At 48.9% G+C, this 18,871-nt stretch overlaps 1 protein-coding gene across 1 annotated transcript; it reads right to left on the minus strand.

The window, feature by feature from the left end:
• Positions 1-862: 862 nt before the first annotated feature.
• Positions 863-18,496, minus strand: LOC140532071 (SUN domain-containing protein 2-like). Its single transcript, XM_072650619.1, has 17 exons — positions 18,366-18,496; positions 17,489-17,688; positions 16,798-16,932; positions 16,453-16,548; positions 16,089-16,182; positions 14,527-14,623; positions 13,787-13,882; positions 5,116-5,367; positions 4,884-4,961; positions 4,116-4,159; positions 3,599-3,764; positions 3,063-3,284; positions 2,797-2,881; positions 2,472-2,587; positions 2,153-2,320; positions 1,220-1,312; positions 863-976 (listed from the first exon to the last, which is right to left on the minus strand). Exons 1-17 carry the CDS (start codon positions 18,494-18,496, stop codon positions 863-865), a joined length of 2,187 nt encoding a protein of 728 aa, XP_072506720.1.
• Positions 18,497-18,871: the final 375 nt, after the last annotated feature.

Genomic DNA, 18,871 nt, shown 5'->3' on the forward strand with positions numbered 1-18,871 from the left:
GACAGCCTGCCCCCCACCCCAAGCTGGAGCTGGAGTGAATATCACCCTGGGCCCCAGGGGGAGGAAGCCAGAAATGAAGCCCGTAACTTTTCTGTCTGATAACAAAGAACAAAGAGATCTATGTATAAATATAAATATCTATCTATATACATAATACAATGGGCCCGCAGGGCCAAAGAATTTGCCCTTCCCCTCCCATCCCAGCCTTAACTCCAAAAAACTAACCCCAACTCTATCCCAATAAACTTAACACCAGGGAATTGTGGCCAGTCCCAGATACTTCAGATTTCAAAGACTGCCCCCATCATGCCCCATGGTAAAGAGAACTATGCATGCTACCATGGACGGGAGCTTTAGCCACCTGCTGGGGCATGCCCAAGACAGACTGTCTACCAGTCTGCCCTTTGGAACTGCCCAAGTTGTCATGCCCTCAATAAACCAAGTTCTTTGACCTAGACTCTTGGGCAAGGTAAGCTAAGGTGGCCTAAGCTGTGGTTCTGAGTGCTGCTGAGCATAATAAGGCCCTCATGATGTCTTGACTCACACCTTCAAGATATCATACATAGCTGTGTATACACCTCCTGAGGGCAGGCAGGGCCTGGTAGGGAGCTGGGCCACCTGACCCTCAAGAGGATGGGGAGTGAAACAAATAGCTGAGCTGGTGATCTCCTCTCCATCAGAGAGGGCAGGGTGGGGCCAAACTGCTCCATGGTGGTAGGCTCCCACCTTGTATCTCTCCCAGAAGTCACAGTGGCCATAAGGGATGAAGTGTGGGAGAGGGCGAGAAAGTGGGATGAAGTGCTTGCTGGGGGAGGGGAGGGGCTGAAGGGGGAAAGAGGGGAAAGGCCCTGGGGGGGAGAGGCTAATTGGCAGGCTTCCCATGGACCCGGAAGCTGTAAATGCAGGTGTACTCAGGGTGACCCCAGTTGCTTAAGATCCGAAGTTCGACCACCTGGTATGGGGCTGTGTCATTGCCCTGTGGGAAGAGGAAACTGGGGTCAGGAAGGCTCGTGATCCCTTGGTGGACATCCTGACCCCAGAGCCCGTCCCCCCCAGGCCTTCTTCAGTGGCTGAATGTTATCCCTCAGGTTGCTATCAGAACCATGGGGTCCTGGCTCAAACTGCAGCTCCTAGCAAAGCCACAGCATCCCCATGGCTGGTGATCTAGCCTTCAAGAGCACCAGCCTCCCTGGGACACTGTGGGGCCAGCCCTCCATACCTGAAAGTGGAAGGTCTGAATGGACTCCCCAGCATTATCATAGGTAAAGTGCCCGAGGGCCACCCCTTCCGACTGTGAATCTTCATTTAGCCCCTACAGAGAAGGAAAAGCAAAGGGAAGGGATGGATGGATGGATGGATGGATGGATGGATGGATGGATGGATGGGAGGGGGTTAGAGGAAAGGTCATGCTGTTAAGACATGAATCCAGATCTATCCAGGGAGGCAAAGGAAGGGGAGGTTGTGGAGGAGAAGGTGGAAGAGGAGGAGGAAGGGGGTGTAGGGGGGGATACATTGGGGAGAGTAAAGGGGAGAAAGCAAAAGCCACCATGATGTTTCCTTCTTTGGTCCCCTCACCTTCCAGCATCTCTCACTAACTCAGTAGACAGATCCTTTTCCCTCCAAGCCCCTGGCCTCCTTCTCTGCCTCTTCCCCTAAGCTGCTGAATGGCTTTGGGACACACAATTTAATTGTAGGTGCCTCAGTTTCTTCATCTATCAGGATTTAGGTCCTGAAGCATCCTGTTCCCCTACACGTTTCTTCTTCTCCTCTGGCTCCACTTTTTTCACCCACATCCTCCTTATGAGGACATTCCAACTCTGCCCTAAGGAGGTGACTGTAGGGAATGGTGCTCATCATCCCCACTCAGCTCCCCCATGGGACACCTGGCCATGGAGGCACCCATGTATAAAGGAGTTGTATAAAAGGACCCTGAGACAGCATTGAAATCTTGACTGCTGTCAGCTGTCCTCTTCTGGCTTCTCTCTAAGAAGAGGGGGAGCAGGGAAAGGGCTGGTTGTGGAGTCCAGAGACCAGCCTCAATATCCCAGCTGTAAAATGGGCACATCCTTCCATTCCTCACCTCACAATGCTGCTGTTAAGAAATGGCTGTCAGGCATACTGGAATGGAGAGCTGCAAGGCTCAGATACTCACCAAGATGACAAAATCCTTGGGGGCGCTAGGGATGTTGCTGATGGGAGACAGGGCTTTGGGTACATGCTCCAAGGTGACAGCAGTGAGGTGGATGCGGGCAGATAATCGAACCACAGCAAAGCCCTGGGGGCCCCGGAATGCCCAGCAGTTGCCAGGGTAAACATCTGGCTGTGGGCAGAAGACAAGTCAGGTGACAAGTCAGGTGGGCAGCCAATGGAATAGATTTCCATTGTGTAATCCTCCCACCTTGAGAGCCCAGCCCCCACAGAAGGTGGGAGATGGCAGAGAGCCAAGCTGGGGGCCCTTTGTTCTGTCATACCTGGAGGATGGCTCTTGGGGACTGGAAATAGTACCACAAGGGGATGCCAAACAGACTGAGAAGGGCCGTCTTGGTATCATAGGTCTCTGAGCAGCGGCTACTGATGATGCTGGCCCCTGAAAGAACAAGAGGGAGAGAAGTGAGGTGGGGGCAGCTGAGGGCTGGCAGGACACAGAGGTAGTCCTGAAGATGAGGGGTCACTGCCAGGGCATCAGCCCTTCAACTGCCCCGTCCCATAAGGGGCATCATGAGTTTTTAATTCCTGCTGTCCCTTAATGGGCAACCATCATGTCCCCAGCCCTCTGGCTTTCTACAGGCTACCTACCTGAGGACTCCAGGGCATAATCCACTAGCCCAATGCGGTCTTCACTGTATCTCTTCAGGGCCTCATTCACAATCTGGTGCACATCCTAAAAGACAGGCATGGATGGACTCATGGGCCTAGCTGCCTGCAGAACTGGCCCAGCCCTTTCACCAGAGGGCCACGTGTGCTACCTGCTCTGCCAGGGCTTCCCCTTCCTTCCCTGGAGGCTCCTCTCAGGGCAAACCCATGACCTCCGACAGGCAGACAGGGAATGGGGCAGGCCTCACCTCCTCTGTGACCCCAGTCACTCCTTCCTTGTGAAGGGTCAGCCTCAGGCTGGCAGCAGCTTCACTGGCAGATTTGACCTGCCCTTCTGCCACCTGAGTGAGGATTCTGTGCTCCAGGTCCCGAAGTTGGGCCTGTACCTCCTCCAGCTGAAGAAGCCCAGCCTTAGCGCCCTTGTCTCGAAGAAGGTACTGACTGATCCAGGCTGGGAACTGAGACTCCACCTAGAAACCACCAGAGACCATCCACAAAACAGTAGAGGTAAGGAAGAAAGAGGGCCGGGACAGGGGACCTGGGGAGGGGGTGTCTAGAAAGACTCTGAGAGCTCAGAGCCTATGCATGTCTTCCTGGTGCCAGGGAAGGGACGGTTGTGAACCAAGTGACTGGCATTTTCCCACTGCTTTCAGGTCTACCAAAAAAGATCTCATTGGACCCCAGTGGACACCTTAGAGGGTTGGGTCTCCCTGGGCAGATGCTCAGGCAGCCCACCTTGGAGAGAGGGGCACATGTGGTCTAAGTGGTGGACTGGAGGACTCACATCACTGCGCAGGGCTGCCATCTTCTGTGGCCAAAGGTCTACTTCCTCTGCCGCTGCAGCCTGTCTCTGGCTCAGGGCTGCCAGTTCCTGTCTCAGGCCAGCCAGCTGGGCCTCCAGTGGACCCATAGCCTTTAATATGTTTTCCTGGAGGGCTTCTTGGGCCAAACTAGACAGTGACAAAAGGAAAAGGGAAGGGCAGCCACTGGCTAGTGACACAGGATAGAGTCAAGCAGAACCACTATCAAAGGGAAAGAACAGAACCAGAGATCTGGGTGCAAGTCTTCCCTGACATTTACTCCCTGTGTGACCCTGGGCAAGTCATTTCCCTCCCAGGCCTCAGGACCCTCATCTGCTCTCTGAGGTCCTTACCAGCTGGGATTAATCCTATGGACATGCTAACCCAAGTATTCTGGCTCTACTGACACCCCCCCAGAGAATCTCAGTGGTGCTTTCTCTGGTCTAGTTTTCTAGCCTTCCTTCCCTCCTCTTCTCTTTGCCAGTTAGTTTGGGGCCTTACCTCTGCCATTCAGATTTTAGCTGGAGCACCCAGCTTTCCAGCTCCTGTAAGGAAGATGATGGCACAATGAGACTGATGAAAACACCAAACCACACTCTGGGGACTCATTGTGTCCTCTGGGTGGACCCTCTGTCTGCTAAGGAGGATCTGAGTCTCTGCAAACTGTTGGGCTCCAGAAATCTTGACCTTGAGTTTGGGCTAGACCTTTCAAAGACTGGACTCCTCTCTTATCATCCCACCAAGAGGAGGCATCTGACAGAGACCCCAACTCAGCTGAGATTAGGCATGAACCACTTTCCCTAGAGTGGTGAGGTCACTTCTCAGTCCCTGAAAAGAGTTTCAAACTCAGCTGTTGAGTTACAGTCTTCTCATTGACAATCTTATCCCTCCCTAGTCTTCATGCATGGATGTGCTCAGTACAGGAAAGGGGTTCCAGAAAGGAGCTACAGGAGGAGGCTTAGGTTGCTTTAGATCAGTAAGCTCTCTGCTTATCCTTCGGACAAGGGGATCCAGAGTCCTCAGACAGGAGCTCTCAGGGACAATGAGTCAATCGAATATGCTCCCATACAAGTATGGAATCTGGCCAGAAACCTGTAAGCAAGTGTTAGGTCTACTGACAGCAGCACCAACATTTCCAGCTACAAGTGACCTCCCCCAAGACGTCTCTGCCCCCTCTCCACCCCTTCGCCCCACTCCCCCCGTGCCCCCCCTCCCCGCCCTCCATCCCCTGTGTCTCTGCCTCCAGAAGCGTCAGAGCTTCTGGATTACCTGGGATGCCTGAGAAATCTTCTTTAGAACATTATCCAAATCTTGCCGATGTTCTGCCCTGAGGGTGGTGAGTGCTTCCTGGAGACCACAAAAAAGGAGACAGGCGTTCAACAAGACCCAGAGAACTTGGCAGGTCCTGCCAAGCCCAGAGTGCTGCCTCACCTCAAGACCTCTATGCCTTCCACTAGCTGGGCTTGCCGACCTGGTCTTCTTAGCAGAGCGTTCTCCTCACCTGGATGTGGGCAGTGGTGTCCCTACGGAAGTCCTTCTTCAGGGTGGGTTCCCATTGGCTCATCAGGCCCTCCAGGAGAGTTGAAATATCCTCGTGGCTCAGGCTTTTTCCACCTCCATTCCCACTGGCCCCCTGCAGCTCCAGCAACTCCAGCCTGATGGCCTCCTTCTGCCAACGTGCAGAGTATTCAGAAGCCAGAGTTTCCAGCCGCCTTTCTAGGGCATGAACCTTGGACAGGACATGCTGTTCAGCCTTGGGAACAAGGAGGAAAACACACAAAGATGAAAAGTCTCTTAGGAGGAGGAACAAGGAGCACTGGGCATTTGTTAAGCACCCACTGTGTGCCCGAGGTGGGGCTGAGTGCTGAGAACACAAGGACCAAGAAGGAAACCTTTCTTGTGTACGAAGAACTTCCATTTGAATGGAGGAGACAAGGACATTAAAAGCCACCAGGTCGTTTAACTGCTGTCGGCAGATTTCTTCATTTCACACTTACGCTATTTACAAAAACGTAAGCATTGTTGGTCTCCGCCTGAGAATGGAAGTTCCTGGTCAATGGGAATGGTTTCATTTTGTGTACCTGTGTCCCCTAGGCCGGGACCCGGCACTGAGGAAGTGCTTAATAAATACATGTGGGTTGACAGGCTGACTGGAAGAAAGAGCACCAGAATGAATTCTCAGCATGGGGGCAGCCATTTGGGTAGGGTCACCGAGTGTGAAAGGAGTACAGAAGACCAATGAGGCTAAGGCTGGAAAGACAGGGTGGGGCTGTTTTCCTCTGGGGGGCAAAGGGGAGGCCCTGCCATTGACTGAGGAGGGAAGTCACTTGGTCTGCTCTGTTCTTAAGGAAAGTTCCTTTGAGAGCAGAGTGCAGAACAGACTGCAGGCAGGGAGGCCACTCAGGACACTGCGGCAGTGAGCCAGGAGAGTGATGAGGGAGGGCCAGGGTCACCAGGGTCGAAATGTCGAAGAAGCTGAGAGAGCTCAGGGCAAAAAGCCAGGTCAGAGACCTCCCCAAGAGGTACAAAGGAGGCTAAGCATGCAGAAGGTCCCCTCCCCACCAACCACACAGCACAGGGGCAGAACCAAGAGAACAGAGGGAGGGTGGGCATTTTTGATGAGCCCAGCCCACCTCCTCTCTAACCATCTAGATAATGTGCCAGACCACATTCTCATGAGGAAAGCCAAGAAAACATCCCTGTGTGTCATTTCTCCAGCCCAGGGAAGCTTAAGAAATAAGAGAGCTGTGGACACTGAGGTGGGGGCTGGCCAGGAGCCCAACATAATGGCAGCCAGGACAGTGGGAAGCATTTCATTGCCCAAGGATGGTAAAAGGGCTAGAACTGAATCCCTGAGCAGGAGCAGATCCCAGGCTATCCTGGGAGCATGAAGGGGGCCAAATGACTCTTCTAGGCTACAGACGTAGGGCTGAGAGGAGCAGTTATGAGTGAGCGAGGCCCTAGCTGAGCACTGATCAAGAAAGGGGTTCTGCAAAGAGGTTCTGGACCTGAGCCCCAGAGCACAGCTGGGGGCTCAATGTTCACTTTTAGTCCTGCAGTGGGATACCTCGGGTAGGAGACCCAGACGCAAGAAGAGTCAATAAGTTCGGTCCCTCTGAACCTGCAGAACCTAAAAGTGTGCTAACAATGACTGAGTCCAATAACATTCTACAGAAACTCCAGCACCCGCAAGCCAGAAGACCTAAACCTGAGTCAGGAACTTGCACAACTCAGACAAGAATAGCAGTGAACAGATATCACCACTATGGAAGCACTGAAAGTTTGCGGACTGAACTAAGAAAGCCCAGAGGTGAGCTGAGCCCAATGCCAACATCAAGTTCATAGTCAAGAAATAGGCTGGAAGAATGAGTAAACAAAACTGAACCTGACCACAAAGGGCTACTATGGCTCAAGACAGAAAGACAGAAGAAGGCAATGACTTGAAGATATCTTTAAGCAAATCCTCCAAGAAAAAGGGTAGATTGGATAAGAGTTGAACAAGAATTCCTAGAAGAGTTAAAGAATGAGATAAAAATGAACAAAAAGTGATTTTAAGAGTGGAAGAGGAAAAATTTTTAAAAAGCGGTACAAGAAAGATATGAGAAGAGAATGAATAATTAGTAAAAGAGGCACAAAAATACTGAATTCCTTAAAAATTAGAACTGAGCAAATAGAAGCTAATAACTCTAGGAGACAACAACAAAAAATAAAATCAATTCAAGAGAAAATGTATAGGATCTCATACAAAACTCCAATGACCTAGAAATGGATTGAGGAGAGAGAATTGGAGAGTCATTTGTCTATCCAAAAGCCAGGAACAAAAAAGGAGCTCAACATAATATTTTAAGATATTACAAAGGAAAATGCCCAGATGTGTTAGAATCAGAGGGCAAAGTAGAACTTGAAACCACAAATCATTTCCTGAAAGAAACCCCTACATGAAAACTCCCAGCAACTGTTCTAAATCCAGAACTGCCAGGTCAAGGAGAAAATTCTGCAAATAGCCAGAGAGAAATAATCCAGTACTGTCAGGACACATGAGATTTAGAAGCTTCCACATTAAAGGAGTACAGGGCTTGGGATATCATATTCTGGAGTGGAAAAGATCTAGGATTAGAGCCCACAATAAGATTAAACTACCCAGCAAAACTGTGTATCGTCCTACAGGGGAATAAGGACCCTTCGTGAAATAGAGAACTTTCAAGCATTCCTGATGAAAAGACCAGAACAGAATAGAAAATTTGACATTCAAACACAGAACTCAGGAGAAGAATAATAAGGTGAACATGAGTGAGAAATCACAAGTCACTAAAAAAGGGCAAATTGTTTAGATCCCTTGTGTGGCAAGATGATACATGTAACCACTTCAGAATTTTATGATCACCACGGGTCCTAGAAGCAGTCTAAATAGATAGCGACCTGAATGACTGTATTATGTTGTGAGGATCTCAAAAGAATGGAAGGGTGGAGAAGAGAAATGCACTGGAAGGTTGTGGGGAAGGAGAGAAAGAATGGGGAAAGTTATCTCATAAATGGGGTGCACTAGAAAGAGTTTATACAATGGGAGGGACAGAAGAGGGGAACAGGCAACACGAACCTTATTCTCATCTGAACTGGTTGAAAGAGGGAAGAATACACATACACACACAATGAGATGGAGAGATTCATTTTACGCAAGGAGAAGTAGGAGGAAAAGCGTCTAAGAGAAAGGTGAGGGGGAGGGAAGAATGACGGGATAGATTAAGGGAGGCAAAGGTCAGAAACAAAAGACTACTGAAGAAGGGACAGAGTAAAAAACAAAAGGATGAGTGTAAAAGAATAGCATGGAAAAAAATATACATTTAATGAACACAACTGTGAATGGGAATGGGATGAACTCACTCATAAAATGGAAGAATACAGTTGAATGGATTAGAAACCAGAATCCAACAATATGTTATTTACAAGAAATATGCTTGAAACAGAAAGATACACAAATAGAGGAGTTGGAGAAAAAGAATGGATCTTACAGAATGGATCCTAAAGAATGGATGAGTCAAAGAACAAATCATAGAAATGGTTAACAATTTCATGGTGACAATGACATAACTAAATTTTGGGGATGCAGTCAATGCAGGACTTAGAGGGAAATGTATATTTTCAAATGCTTACATCAATCAAAGAGACAAAGAAACAGATTAAAGAATTAGACATGCAACTAAAATATTTAGAAAACCAACAGATTAATCCCTTCCCAATTAAACACCAAAATTAAAATCTTGAATCGATAGAAAGATGAACGAAATTGAAAGAACAAAACCCCAATGAACTAATAAATAAAACTATAAGCTGTGAGAAAAACAATTAAATAGATAAATCCTTGGCTAATTTAATTTTTACAAAAGAAAACCAAATTATTACATCAGAAAATGAAAACAGTGAATTTACAATCTATGAAGAGAAAATAAAAGTAATTACTAGGAGCTTTGTTGCCCAACTACATGCCAATAATAAAAATGAAAATCTAAATGAAATGAATTTTTCAAATATAAATAGTCCTGTTTAACAGAGCCCTTAAATAACCCCATCTTAGAAAAAGGAACGAAACAAGCTATAAATGATCTCTCTAAGAAAAAACCCCAGGACTAAATCAAATTTTTCCAAATGATTAAAAAGTAATCAATTCCAACACTAAATAAACGATTTGAAAAACAGGTAAAGATAGAATCTTATCAAATTCTTTCTATGACAAAAATATAATCTTGATACCCAAACCAAGGAGAGTCACGTCTCCCCAAGAAAGGGAACTATAGATCAATTTCCTTAATGAATATTGATGAAAAATATTAAATGCTAAGAAAGGAGATTACAGGAATATATCACAAAGATATATTGTGACACTGTGACCAAGCTGGATTGATACCAAGAAGTTGGGCCTGGGTCAATTATTAGGAAAACTATAAATGTAACTGATTATATCAATAACATAAACAACAAATTTATATGATTTCAACAGGTGCAGACAAAGCTTTTGACAAAATGCCTCATCCCTGTTGAAAAACACTAGAAAGCACAGGAATAAATGGAGTCTTCTTTAAAATAAGTATTATCTAACTCAAACCAAGAGCAAGCATGATATGTAATGGGGATAAGCCTTCCCAGTAAGATCACGGTAAAGGAAGAAAGTCCATTGCCAACCATTGCTATTCAGTGTTGTACCAGTTACAGCAACTGCTAGATATAGCAATAAGGCAGAAAAGAAACTGAAGGGAAAAAACTGCAATGAGGAACCAAAACTATCTCTTTTGGTAGATGATACAATGGTTTACCAAGAGAACCCTAGAGAGTCATCTAAAAAACCAGTTTAAAACAAAACCAGTTCAAACAATTACTTAAAGAAAGTTGGAAGCCCATCAAAACCATCAGCATTTCTATATATTAATCAAGAAAATCCAGCAGGAAGAGATAGAAAGAGAAATTCCATTGAAAATAACTGTATACAATTGTATACTGTATACAACCTGAGAGTTTGCCTGCCAAGACACACACAGGAACTATATGAACACAATTACAAAACATTCTTCATACGTAGAGATCTCAACAGTTGGAGATGTACTCACTCCTCGTGGGTAGGTCAAGCCAGTAGCATAAAAATGATAAAACTACCTAAATTAACTTATTCAGTGCCATACCAACTGAACCACTAAGAAAGTTCTTTGGTAGCAAAGAACTCATTGACAGAGGAGTGGCTTATGGATACAAGGAAATATGACTATGCTGTACGAAGCCACAACTCTGCTTAATTAGAAGACTTACATGAACTGGGGAAAAGTGGAATAAATGAATGAGGAGAACAAGAAAACAAGCACCACAGACAACCATGGAAATGGAAAGAACAGAGATGACACATGAGGATCTTCTTCCCTTCCCGTCCTGGCTAGGGTGGGAAATACTGGCAGGGAACCTGCATCTAATGCTGGGCTCGCCTGCTGTGTTCTGCTGAACTTTTCTTCCCCTTTTTGGTTTATTCTTTTGCTTAAGGGCTGGCTCTGTGGGAGGGCAAAATGGGAAGGATACACTGAGCAAGGTGGGTCACATGAAAGCAAAAGCTAGAGACAAGTCTTCAAAGTCAGTGGGATGTGTGCGTGTGTGTGTGTGTGTGTGTGTGTGTGTGTAAAGATGTACCTAATTCAAAATGATTTTCACTAGTAGGTCACACAAACTTTACAGGGTTTTTCCAAATTCCCTGCTTCTCTTTCTGAGAAGACACACTGGGAAAGGTAGGTTAAGTAAAAACCAATGATATCAAGAAAACTTTTGGAAACACACAACACGATGAGGAGACATGAAAATGGTTTTCAGACTTTGTGGACATGGACAGGGTTAGAGTTGCTTTGCTTGTCCTGGCAAGGTAGAAGTTGTGGCACATTTCAGAGGCAGGAACAGCTTCCTAACAAGGTGAGTCACTGAGAGGGGAAGGAGCTGACTCAAGAATTTGGGGGCCTCCACTCTCAGGACTGAGCTGAAGAGGGAGGCTGAGGGCCCTTCCTGATGTTTGCCGTTTCACGGGGCCACTGTTTGTATCCTTTAGTCACCACCCTCTTCTTCTCTTGCGCCAGTGGCCTATTTTCAGATCCAGTGTTGCCTTTGGTTTCTTTGCTTGCCAAGAGCCGCTGGTCTCTGACGGAGGCAGCCTCTAGGATTGCTGGCCTTCTCACTGGAATGTGATGTTTTGGAGCAGCAGTCAAACATCCTTAGGAAACGATGCTATGAGTCAGTGTTCCTTTTGCCGTGCCTGAGTGGTTGACACATCTGAAGAGGAAGGACTGGAGCTGTTGGAGCTGTACGGTATGTTTTTTCCCCTTTTGTCCCCCTTTCTTCTAACTTGCTGGATTTTGACCTTTGTGGGGCCCAGTCACTGATCTGGTCCTTGATGCTGAAATGATTCGTGTAACCAGCATTTCTCATTCCGTGAAGATGGTCCTTTGGTTTCGTTGTGACATCTTTTGGTGCTGATCATGTATCCTGTGCCTGGGGACTTTCTTACTGACAAATAATAGTTGTGTCTTCTTCCCTTGCACGTTGTTTTGTGGACTTAGTACAATGACAGCCAACAAACACTGATACACTCCCACTAAGTGTAACAGGCTATGCCGAGTGTTGGGGTCACAAGGACAAAATGATCTTCTCAGCTTCCTCCTGGACTTCCTTTGCCCTCTGTTGCCTTATGCTCATTTGGAATAGCAACTATGGGGTTTTTTAGTTGCCTTTAAAAATGTGATGAAATCTAATCCTTGAGGCTGATTTGCCTCCTCCAAATTCTTCTGCCTGTGAGTGATCATTCCACTGATTGTTTTCCCCCCCACATCTGAAAAAAAAACTCCTTGCAGCTGACATGAGAAGTCAGACAAATCAAATTCTGACACTGGCTGTGTCCAAAATCGTGGACCTCATTGTGCATCTGACATCCAGCACCTCATCTGTTGCTGTTTCTAGAGCCATGTCCTTTATCCCACCACTCCATGTCACCCCTCAGATTACACAGGAATAATGTCAACCACTTAGACTGTGGTTGGACTGTGTGAGGACTGAGGGAGACCAAGTACTCTTTGTCCTTCTCTGAGGTCCCCTGACCTCTGTCCACAAACAGAAGGTGGCTGCAGAAGGCAAAGGTTGTTTGGTCTTTTTATCTGCTTCCCAAGTCATCATGACTCCCCAAATCCAATCACCTGGTGGCCAAGCTTCTGGTGGGCAGACACCAGGATCTGCACACAGCCTTCAAGTCTTCCCAGCTTGATCAACTCTGATAGTCTGGGCTCTGCTACCAATTTCTGGAGACCCCCCCCCCTCCAGAATCACTTCACTGTGTGACAAGGTGTTAGGGAAGGCCTTTTGGGGGAGGCAACTATGATTTCAGTTGAAGGCAGCGGGGGAACGCGGGAGGCTGAGTCTTGAGAGGTTGGCATTGAACTGCCCCAGGTCCCAAAGCTAGCAAGTGGCAAAGCTCAAACTTGAGCCCAGGTTTTCTGACCCTGGCTCCCCAGGGATCTGCATATCCAAGGTGAGAGAGTCTCCTAATGCTGCTTGTGAGTGGCCCTGGTGCAAAGATTGATGAGTTTGGAGATGGAAATCCATGGATAAATCGAGGTTACTAAATGAAGGCTTCATTATAGCCTGGATTTATATTCTCATCTCTTGCCCCACAGCACAGACCATTAAGAAGAGACTGTCACCACTGAGATGAATGACCTATCTTCTGCATGACACACACTTGGCACCCAAACAGCAAAGACAAAGAAATGGAAACTACTGGCTTGCCCCCGAACTGGGCAAGAGCTGAATAAATTATGGTGTAAGGATTGAATACAACCGTGCTCTAAGAAACAATGAAATAGGTGGTATTGAGAGAAACCTGAGAAGACTTTGTATGAACTGGTGCAGAGCAGAGTGAGAAGAACCACAAAGAAGCAACTTTGAAAGACTTTAGAACTCTGATCGATGCAGTGACCAAGTACTTTTCTGGAAAATGACCCAACTTCTGACGGAGAGATGGCCTCAGGAGGCAGAAGGAGACATAGATCTTTTAGACATGGCCAAAAAGGGACTGGTTTGCTTAACTCTGCACATTTGTTACAAGTGGTTTGCTTTTCATTTTTCTGAATGGGTGGGAGAGGGAGAAGGGAAATAAAACAGACTTTTGTTCATTACAAAATGGAAACAAAAGCAGCTTCCTCTGGCTAATCCTGCTTCCCCCTCCTCTGATGCCTCATAGTGCTGCAGAGCTGTTTCAAAGACAGCGCTAGGAGAGGACACCACCTGGAAGATCCTGCCAGGCCAGAACTGTCTTCAAAGATGGTATGGTAATAGTCTGTATGGCTGCCACAGAAGAAACAGCATAGCCAACTCCCTCTACTGCTTCACTCCCATCTGTCCTGGTAGATCTCCATTGTACCTAGTTGTTTCCTCATGACTCGGGGACTCCTTCAGGGCAGGGACTGTGGGCTTGTTTGTTTGGGTTTGAATTCTTTCTTTGAATTCCCATCCCTTAGCACAGTGCCTGACACACAGTAGGCCACACTTAAGAAATGGTAGTGGACTGAGTGATTCTGGGGTTGATTGGAACAGACTTGGTTGTGAGCAGACTGTCTGCCTGTCCTGCACAAAGTGTTCCTGGCACTCACCCAGGCACTCACCTGGAAATATGGGGTGGATTCTCCTGCTTCCCACACCTCCTCTCTCCTGTTGCTGCCCTTTGCTGCCCACCAGGACAGCATAGCAGGGTGGAATGTCTGTAGTCCATAGGGGTAAAAATACCAAGCACCTAGCACATGGGAGGAAAGGCTAATGAAGGCAGAGGCTGAGGCACCAGAAGGGAAACATGTCCAGGATGAGGACCTACACCTGGACTGTGTCTGGCAGTGTCACATCCACATGGGCTCAGACCCTGGCCCAAGGAAGGTGCATGCATTATGGGCCCCATGATCTGGAAGGCAAGACCCTTCAGGAAAGGCATCTCTCATGATCCTTTCAGGAGTCATTACACACTTTTGGATTATGAGAAAAATGAGGGACAAGAAGCAGCTGGGGAGAGGACATGGAGAAGTCCTGCCTCCTGGTCCCAAGCCTGGTCCACATACAGCCCTGTCTCTTCTGGAGGATCAGAGTGCTTTCAGGAGATGCCAGCTGAATAGAGGTCCTGGTAACTGACAGCTTGTGGTGTCACCATTCCCAAGCTGGGCTTCATCTCATAGTAGGGGGTAAGTGATGTCATGGTTCCTGAACAGAGTACAGCTCTTTTGGGACCATCCAGGGAGGACCACCCTGTCCATTCTCCCCAGTGAGAAGGGGCAAAGGCCTCCAGAGCTGGCATTGGCTGTGTCCTGCCCAGCTAACCCATTCATTGTGGACTCAGCTCTTCTACCAGTTCCCCCACCCTCAAGTGCCTTGACAGTGACCACTGAGGGGGCAGATCAAACACCCATGTAAAGCCAGCACTGTCATAGTAGGCATGCAGCATGAGTCTGGGAGGCCTGCATACAGAAGATGCACAAGAAAGGCTTGTGGGATTGGATCAAGAGGAGGAGACACAGGCCGTCTATCCCATTTCAGGCACAAGAACTTTCCCATACAAGGCCTGGGTCCCTTTTCCCCTAAAGGCTAAAGGCTCCCCTTCAAAGCTCTGTCTTCCAGACTTGCGTTCAGCAGCCCTGCCCCCAAGCCCTTGTCTGTCTGGGCTGGCAGGGTGCCCTGGGGACTCAGCAAGGCTCACCGTAAGCCAGCGAAGCCAGAAGCAACAGCATCAAGAGAAGCAGAAACAACTTCTTCAGAGTTGAAAAGCTCCTGGATTTCATGGGGATGAAGGAGGAGACATTAGTGCCTGGTCTTCCCCACCAGATTCCTGTGCGACCCTCCCTGAGCTGCTGAGGAAACCAACAAAGGGTGTGCCCCCACCCTGGGACAGCTACGATGGGGAGCTCTGGGCTTTTATGGACAGCCCTCGAGGTCAAGTGGAAGGAGAAAATTTGACCTTGGTCAAATGTGTGAATGTTGTTATGAAAGGTGACAGGGCTGGTGGAAGGCATCTCCCTCCCAGGGCTCTCAGGAATGTGCTTATATGCTAGTGAATTGGGCAGGCTTCTTTTGGCTAAATCATTTCAGTGCTTGTCAAATTGGGACTTGGAAGGAGTAAGCCCTGACAAGGTTGGCTAGTCTCCCTGGGCCTAGCCTGTGGCCCCAAGAATCCAGAGCTAGATAGGGAACCTGCAGCCTGGAGATCACATGTGGCACTTGAGGTCCTCAAGGGTGGCCCTTTGACTGAATCTAGACTTCCAAGAACAAATCTCCTTAAGAAAAGGATTTGTTCTGTAAAACTTGGCCTCAGTCCAAAGGTTGCACCCCAGGACCTAGAAGGCTACATGTGGCCTGGAGAGCGCAGGTTCCCTACCCCTGCTCTACAGGCTCCTGGACACAGCCCTGGAGGCTGCCTGGAAACCTGGACATGACCCCCCACAGAGAAACTGTAAGGATGGCCTGGCTACCCGAAGGACTGGGAAGAGACTACAACCCCTGGGAGCTCAGGACTTTCCAACTGGCCAAGGTGAAGCCACCAGAGTCAGTGGAGATGAGAGGCAGGAACTACTGAGGGGACAGCTCCTCCAAGATACTCAGGAATAGAGCAGCACCTGTGCTCATGGGGATTGGCATGTGCTGGGGAAGGGTTAACAAGCAGTTCTGAAGGAGGTGAAGGCACACACAACTTGTCCCATCTTCTTCTTCAGTCTAGATACCCAGAGGAGCCCTGACTGGTAGCTGACACTCAGGAGCAGGTTCAAGCTGGTTCCAGCTGATTCCAGCACACCCCTGACCCTGACCTGACCTTCTGTCATAAGATTCATGGCACAAAAGTCTCAAAAGCTGAACTGAGCTCAAGGGTGGTGAAGCTTTTTCAAGCATGGGTTCTTTGGTTCTGGCAGAGCCCAGGGAGGCCTCACTGACCTGGTTAAGACAAAGACGTCCAGCAGGGAGGCAGCTGTGGTCAGGCGGTAGCAGGTAGTGCCCAGCCACCAGTAGAACAGGCCAAAGAGCCAACCTGTAAAAGTCCCAGCAGAGGGGTTCAAAGGCTTCGCCCTCCTATCCCAGAGTTAGCTTGCTCCCAGCCTGCCCACTCTGCAGCTGCTCCTTGAATCTCCCAAGGCTTTCTAGCTGTGCCTGGGGATCCTGCCATAAAAGCCTGTCTCCACACACTGTCCTAGGGTTAGCACCCAGGCCTGGTGTGCCCCAGCATAGGAATGAGGAAGCTCTTATGGGCCCACAGCAGGGACTGCCCTGGGCAGTGTGCCCACCCACTCCCAGAACCCACCTGGAAAAGTGATGGCCACCCACAAGAAAGCGCCAACTTGGGAGGCAGCATTCCTTAATGAGGATGCTGAGCCAGGCTGGTCCATAAGTGTGTGCCCTGCAGGAAAGTGAAGACATGAGGAGCCACCCAGAAGGAGACACAAGTGGGCCTCAGGCATCCCCATTACCATGCTGAGGCTTGGGCCCTCCCAACCTCCAAACCCCCACCTGGAGCCAGACTGCAGAGTTCTCTCTCCTTTTATCTGAAATCTATGTTCTCCCCATCCCCCCTGGATGGGGCACCCTTCAAAGTACACGGGGCAGCGTCCAGGGGATGGAGTTCCAGTAGGCAGGAAGTGCTGCCTACCTGCAGAGTCATCCTCCGAGGAGTATCCTGAGGAAGATCCATAGATATCATAGGTGACTTTGCCCTCATTCAGTCCATTGATCTTACTCTTCTCAGCACCTCCCAGGCCTCTCCTCCTCCTCACCAAGTCCCCACCTGCACAGAGCATGGAGGTGCCTGATAAGCAGGGAGCTTCAGGCTTCCAGCAACAGCAGCTGCCAGAGGTGGAACACCTGGCAGAACTTTTCAGAATTCAGACTTCCCACCCCTTTGGGGGTCTGAACCCAGAAGCCCCCCCCATGTGGTTTAGGGCAGGAATGGAGTTCTGCACAAGGGCAAAATCCGGCCCCCTTCCTATTTCTGTATGAGGTAAGAACACTTTTTATGTTTTTAAGTGTAATGGAACTTTACTGAAACATGTAAAGATGATTTTTAGCTCATTGGCTGCACAAAACCAGGTGGCCTTCTGCCTTAGGAGGCATGGTTATTGTCACCCAGATCTGGAAAAGTGCCATCTATGGGACTGAGGGGCTTCAGGAGAATGGAAGGATCTCCCACCTGGGAGGATCCAGGGAGATGAGCCAACCTGGAGGAGTAAGGTAACTCCCAACAGACACTAGCCTCCTTAGGAATCTTTAGAAGACAGGGAGGAGCTTCCTTCCTTCTCCCCAGCCCAAGCCCTCGGGTTTGTCAAGCTCTGGCCAGAGCTCACCACATTCACTCCAGTAGACATTGCTGTCCAGCTGATCTTGTAGGATGGAGCTTTTGTCCACCGAGGCGACCCGGGGGCCCCTGACGTAGGACTCGCTGACCACTGATTCACTGTAGTAGGTAGTGTGAGGATTGGAAGCAGGGCCCAGGTGAGGGGCTGGTGAGAGGCGTTTCACACTGCCAGATTTCCTCTTCAGAGTCCTAGGGGGCGCCAAGCATGAAGAGCAAAGGAAAGAGGGTGAAGGAGATGAAGCAGGAGAAAAACAGGGGGAGAAAGGCCTGGAGGAGGAAGAGACTTTCAAGGAGCTTCTAGGATGAAAAGAAATGATCCCCAAAGCCCTCTTCTGTTCTTATTCCTTCAACAGATGAATCCTTTATAACATTGGAACAAATCCCCAGCTCCCATGGGCCAGGCAGGGCCTCTTTCCAAATGGAACCACCATGATGAGGTACAAGAGGAGCTAAAGCCACCTGAACCTGTCTCCTCCCCCACAGGTCCATCACCCCCATGGCTTCCTATGCTCTTGCTAGGCCCTGCAGCTCACCCCAGAAACCGTGGGTACTGGGCCACATGATGGTTGTTCCCTGCCCAGCTTTAAGCCTCAGTTTCTGGCCCTCTCAATGCTCAAAGTCACCCCTCCCTAGTTCCTGTTCTCAGAGAGTGAAGGCAGCAGCAGCCCAGGTTGGGGTAGAAGGGGAAGAGACGGTGCTGGGGACAGGAAATTCTCGCATTTGTGGGGAAAGAAAGCACTAGAGTGATGTTTCCACCAAAGATGGGGGCAGGAAAGAAAGGTGCACATGGAAGCTGGCCAGGCCCTTGGCTGCCCTGAGTGGTTGTGATCTGGAAGATGACCTAGGGCCGCTGTGGAGTGGCTTACCTTAAGGGACTGTCCTTGAAGGCAGTGTGCTGACCAGCCACCAGGGAACTTCCTCCACTGCTGCTGCTGCTGCTGCCTCCATCATCATCAACATGGTAACGATGGCTCAGGCGCTGACTGCGTCGAGACATCATCAAAATCTCACTCTAGAAGTGCTAGAAATTCCTGGAAGAAGCAAAAAGTAATGAGAAGCTGTGCTTACTGACTGACTAGGTGTGATTTTCTGGGACCCCCTGAGAAGAGCCTGATGGGGGAGACGTTGAAGGGGAGGGATGGATTCCTCCAAAAGGAAAGCTGGCTGCACTGGGACAGAGAGGCGCTTTCCTAAAGAGTTTCTGAAGTGTCTCCCAGACGCTGAGGGTGGCTGCTCACCAGGGCCAAGCCTGCCAGCTTTGTGCCTGAGCTGGCCGTGACATCTTCTTGCAGGTGGCTTCCCTGGTGAAGCGCTGCCCCCACTCTCTCTCCAGCCTCCATTTGGAATGTCTCCCTTGGTGTCTTTACTGAAT

Source organism: Notamacropus eugenii, chromosome 3, assembly GCF_028372415.1.
Source record: "Notamacropus eugenii isolate mMacEug1 chromosome 3, mMacEug1.pri_v2, whole genome shotgun sequence".
Taxonomy (NCBI): Eukaryota; Metazoa; Chordata; class Mammalia; order Diprotodontia; family Macropodidae; genus Notamacropus; species Notamacropus eugenii.

Bases quoted from the DNA above. Each gene is read 5' to 3' on its own strand.
- LOC140532071 (XM_072650619.1), bottom strand. From the start codon at position 18,496: ATGTCTCGACGCAGTCAGCGCCTGAGCCATCGTTACCATGTTGATGAT. The intron at 13,883-14,526 runs GTGGGGGAACTG...TATGGACTACAG, and splicing joins CACTGTCAAGGCACTTGAGG to ACATTCCACCCTGCTATGCT. The intron at 2,321-2,471 runs GTATGACAGAAC...TTCTGCCCACAG, and splicing joins CCCCAAGAGCCATCCTCCAG to CCAGATGTTTACCCTGGCAA.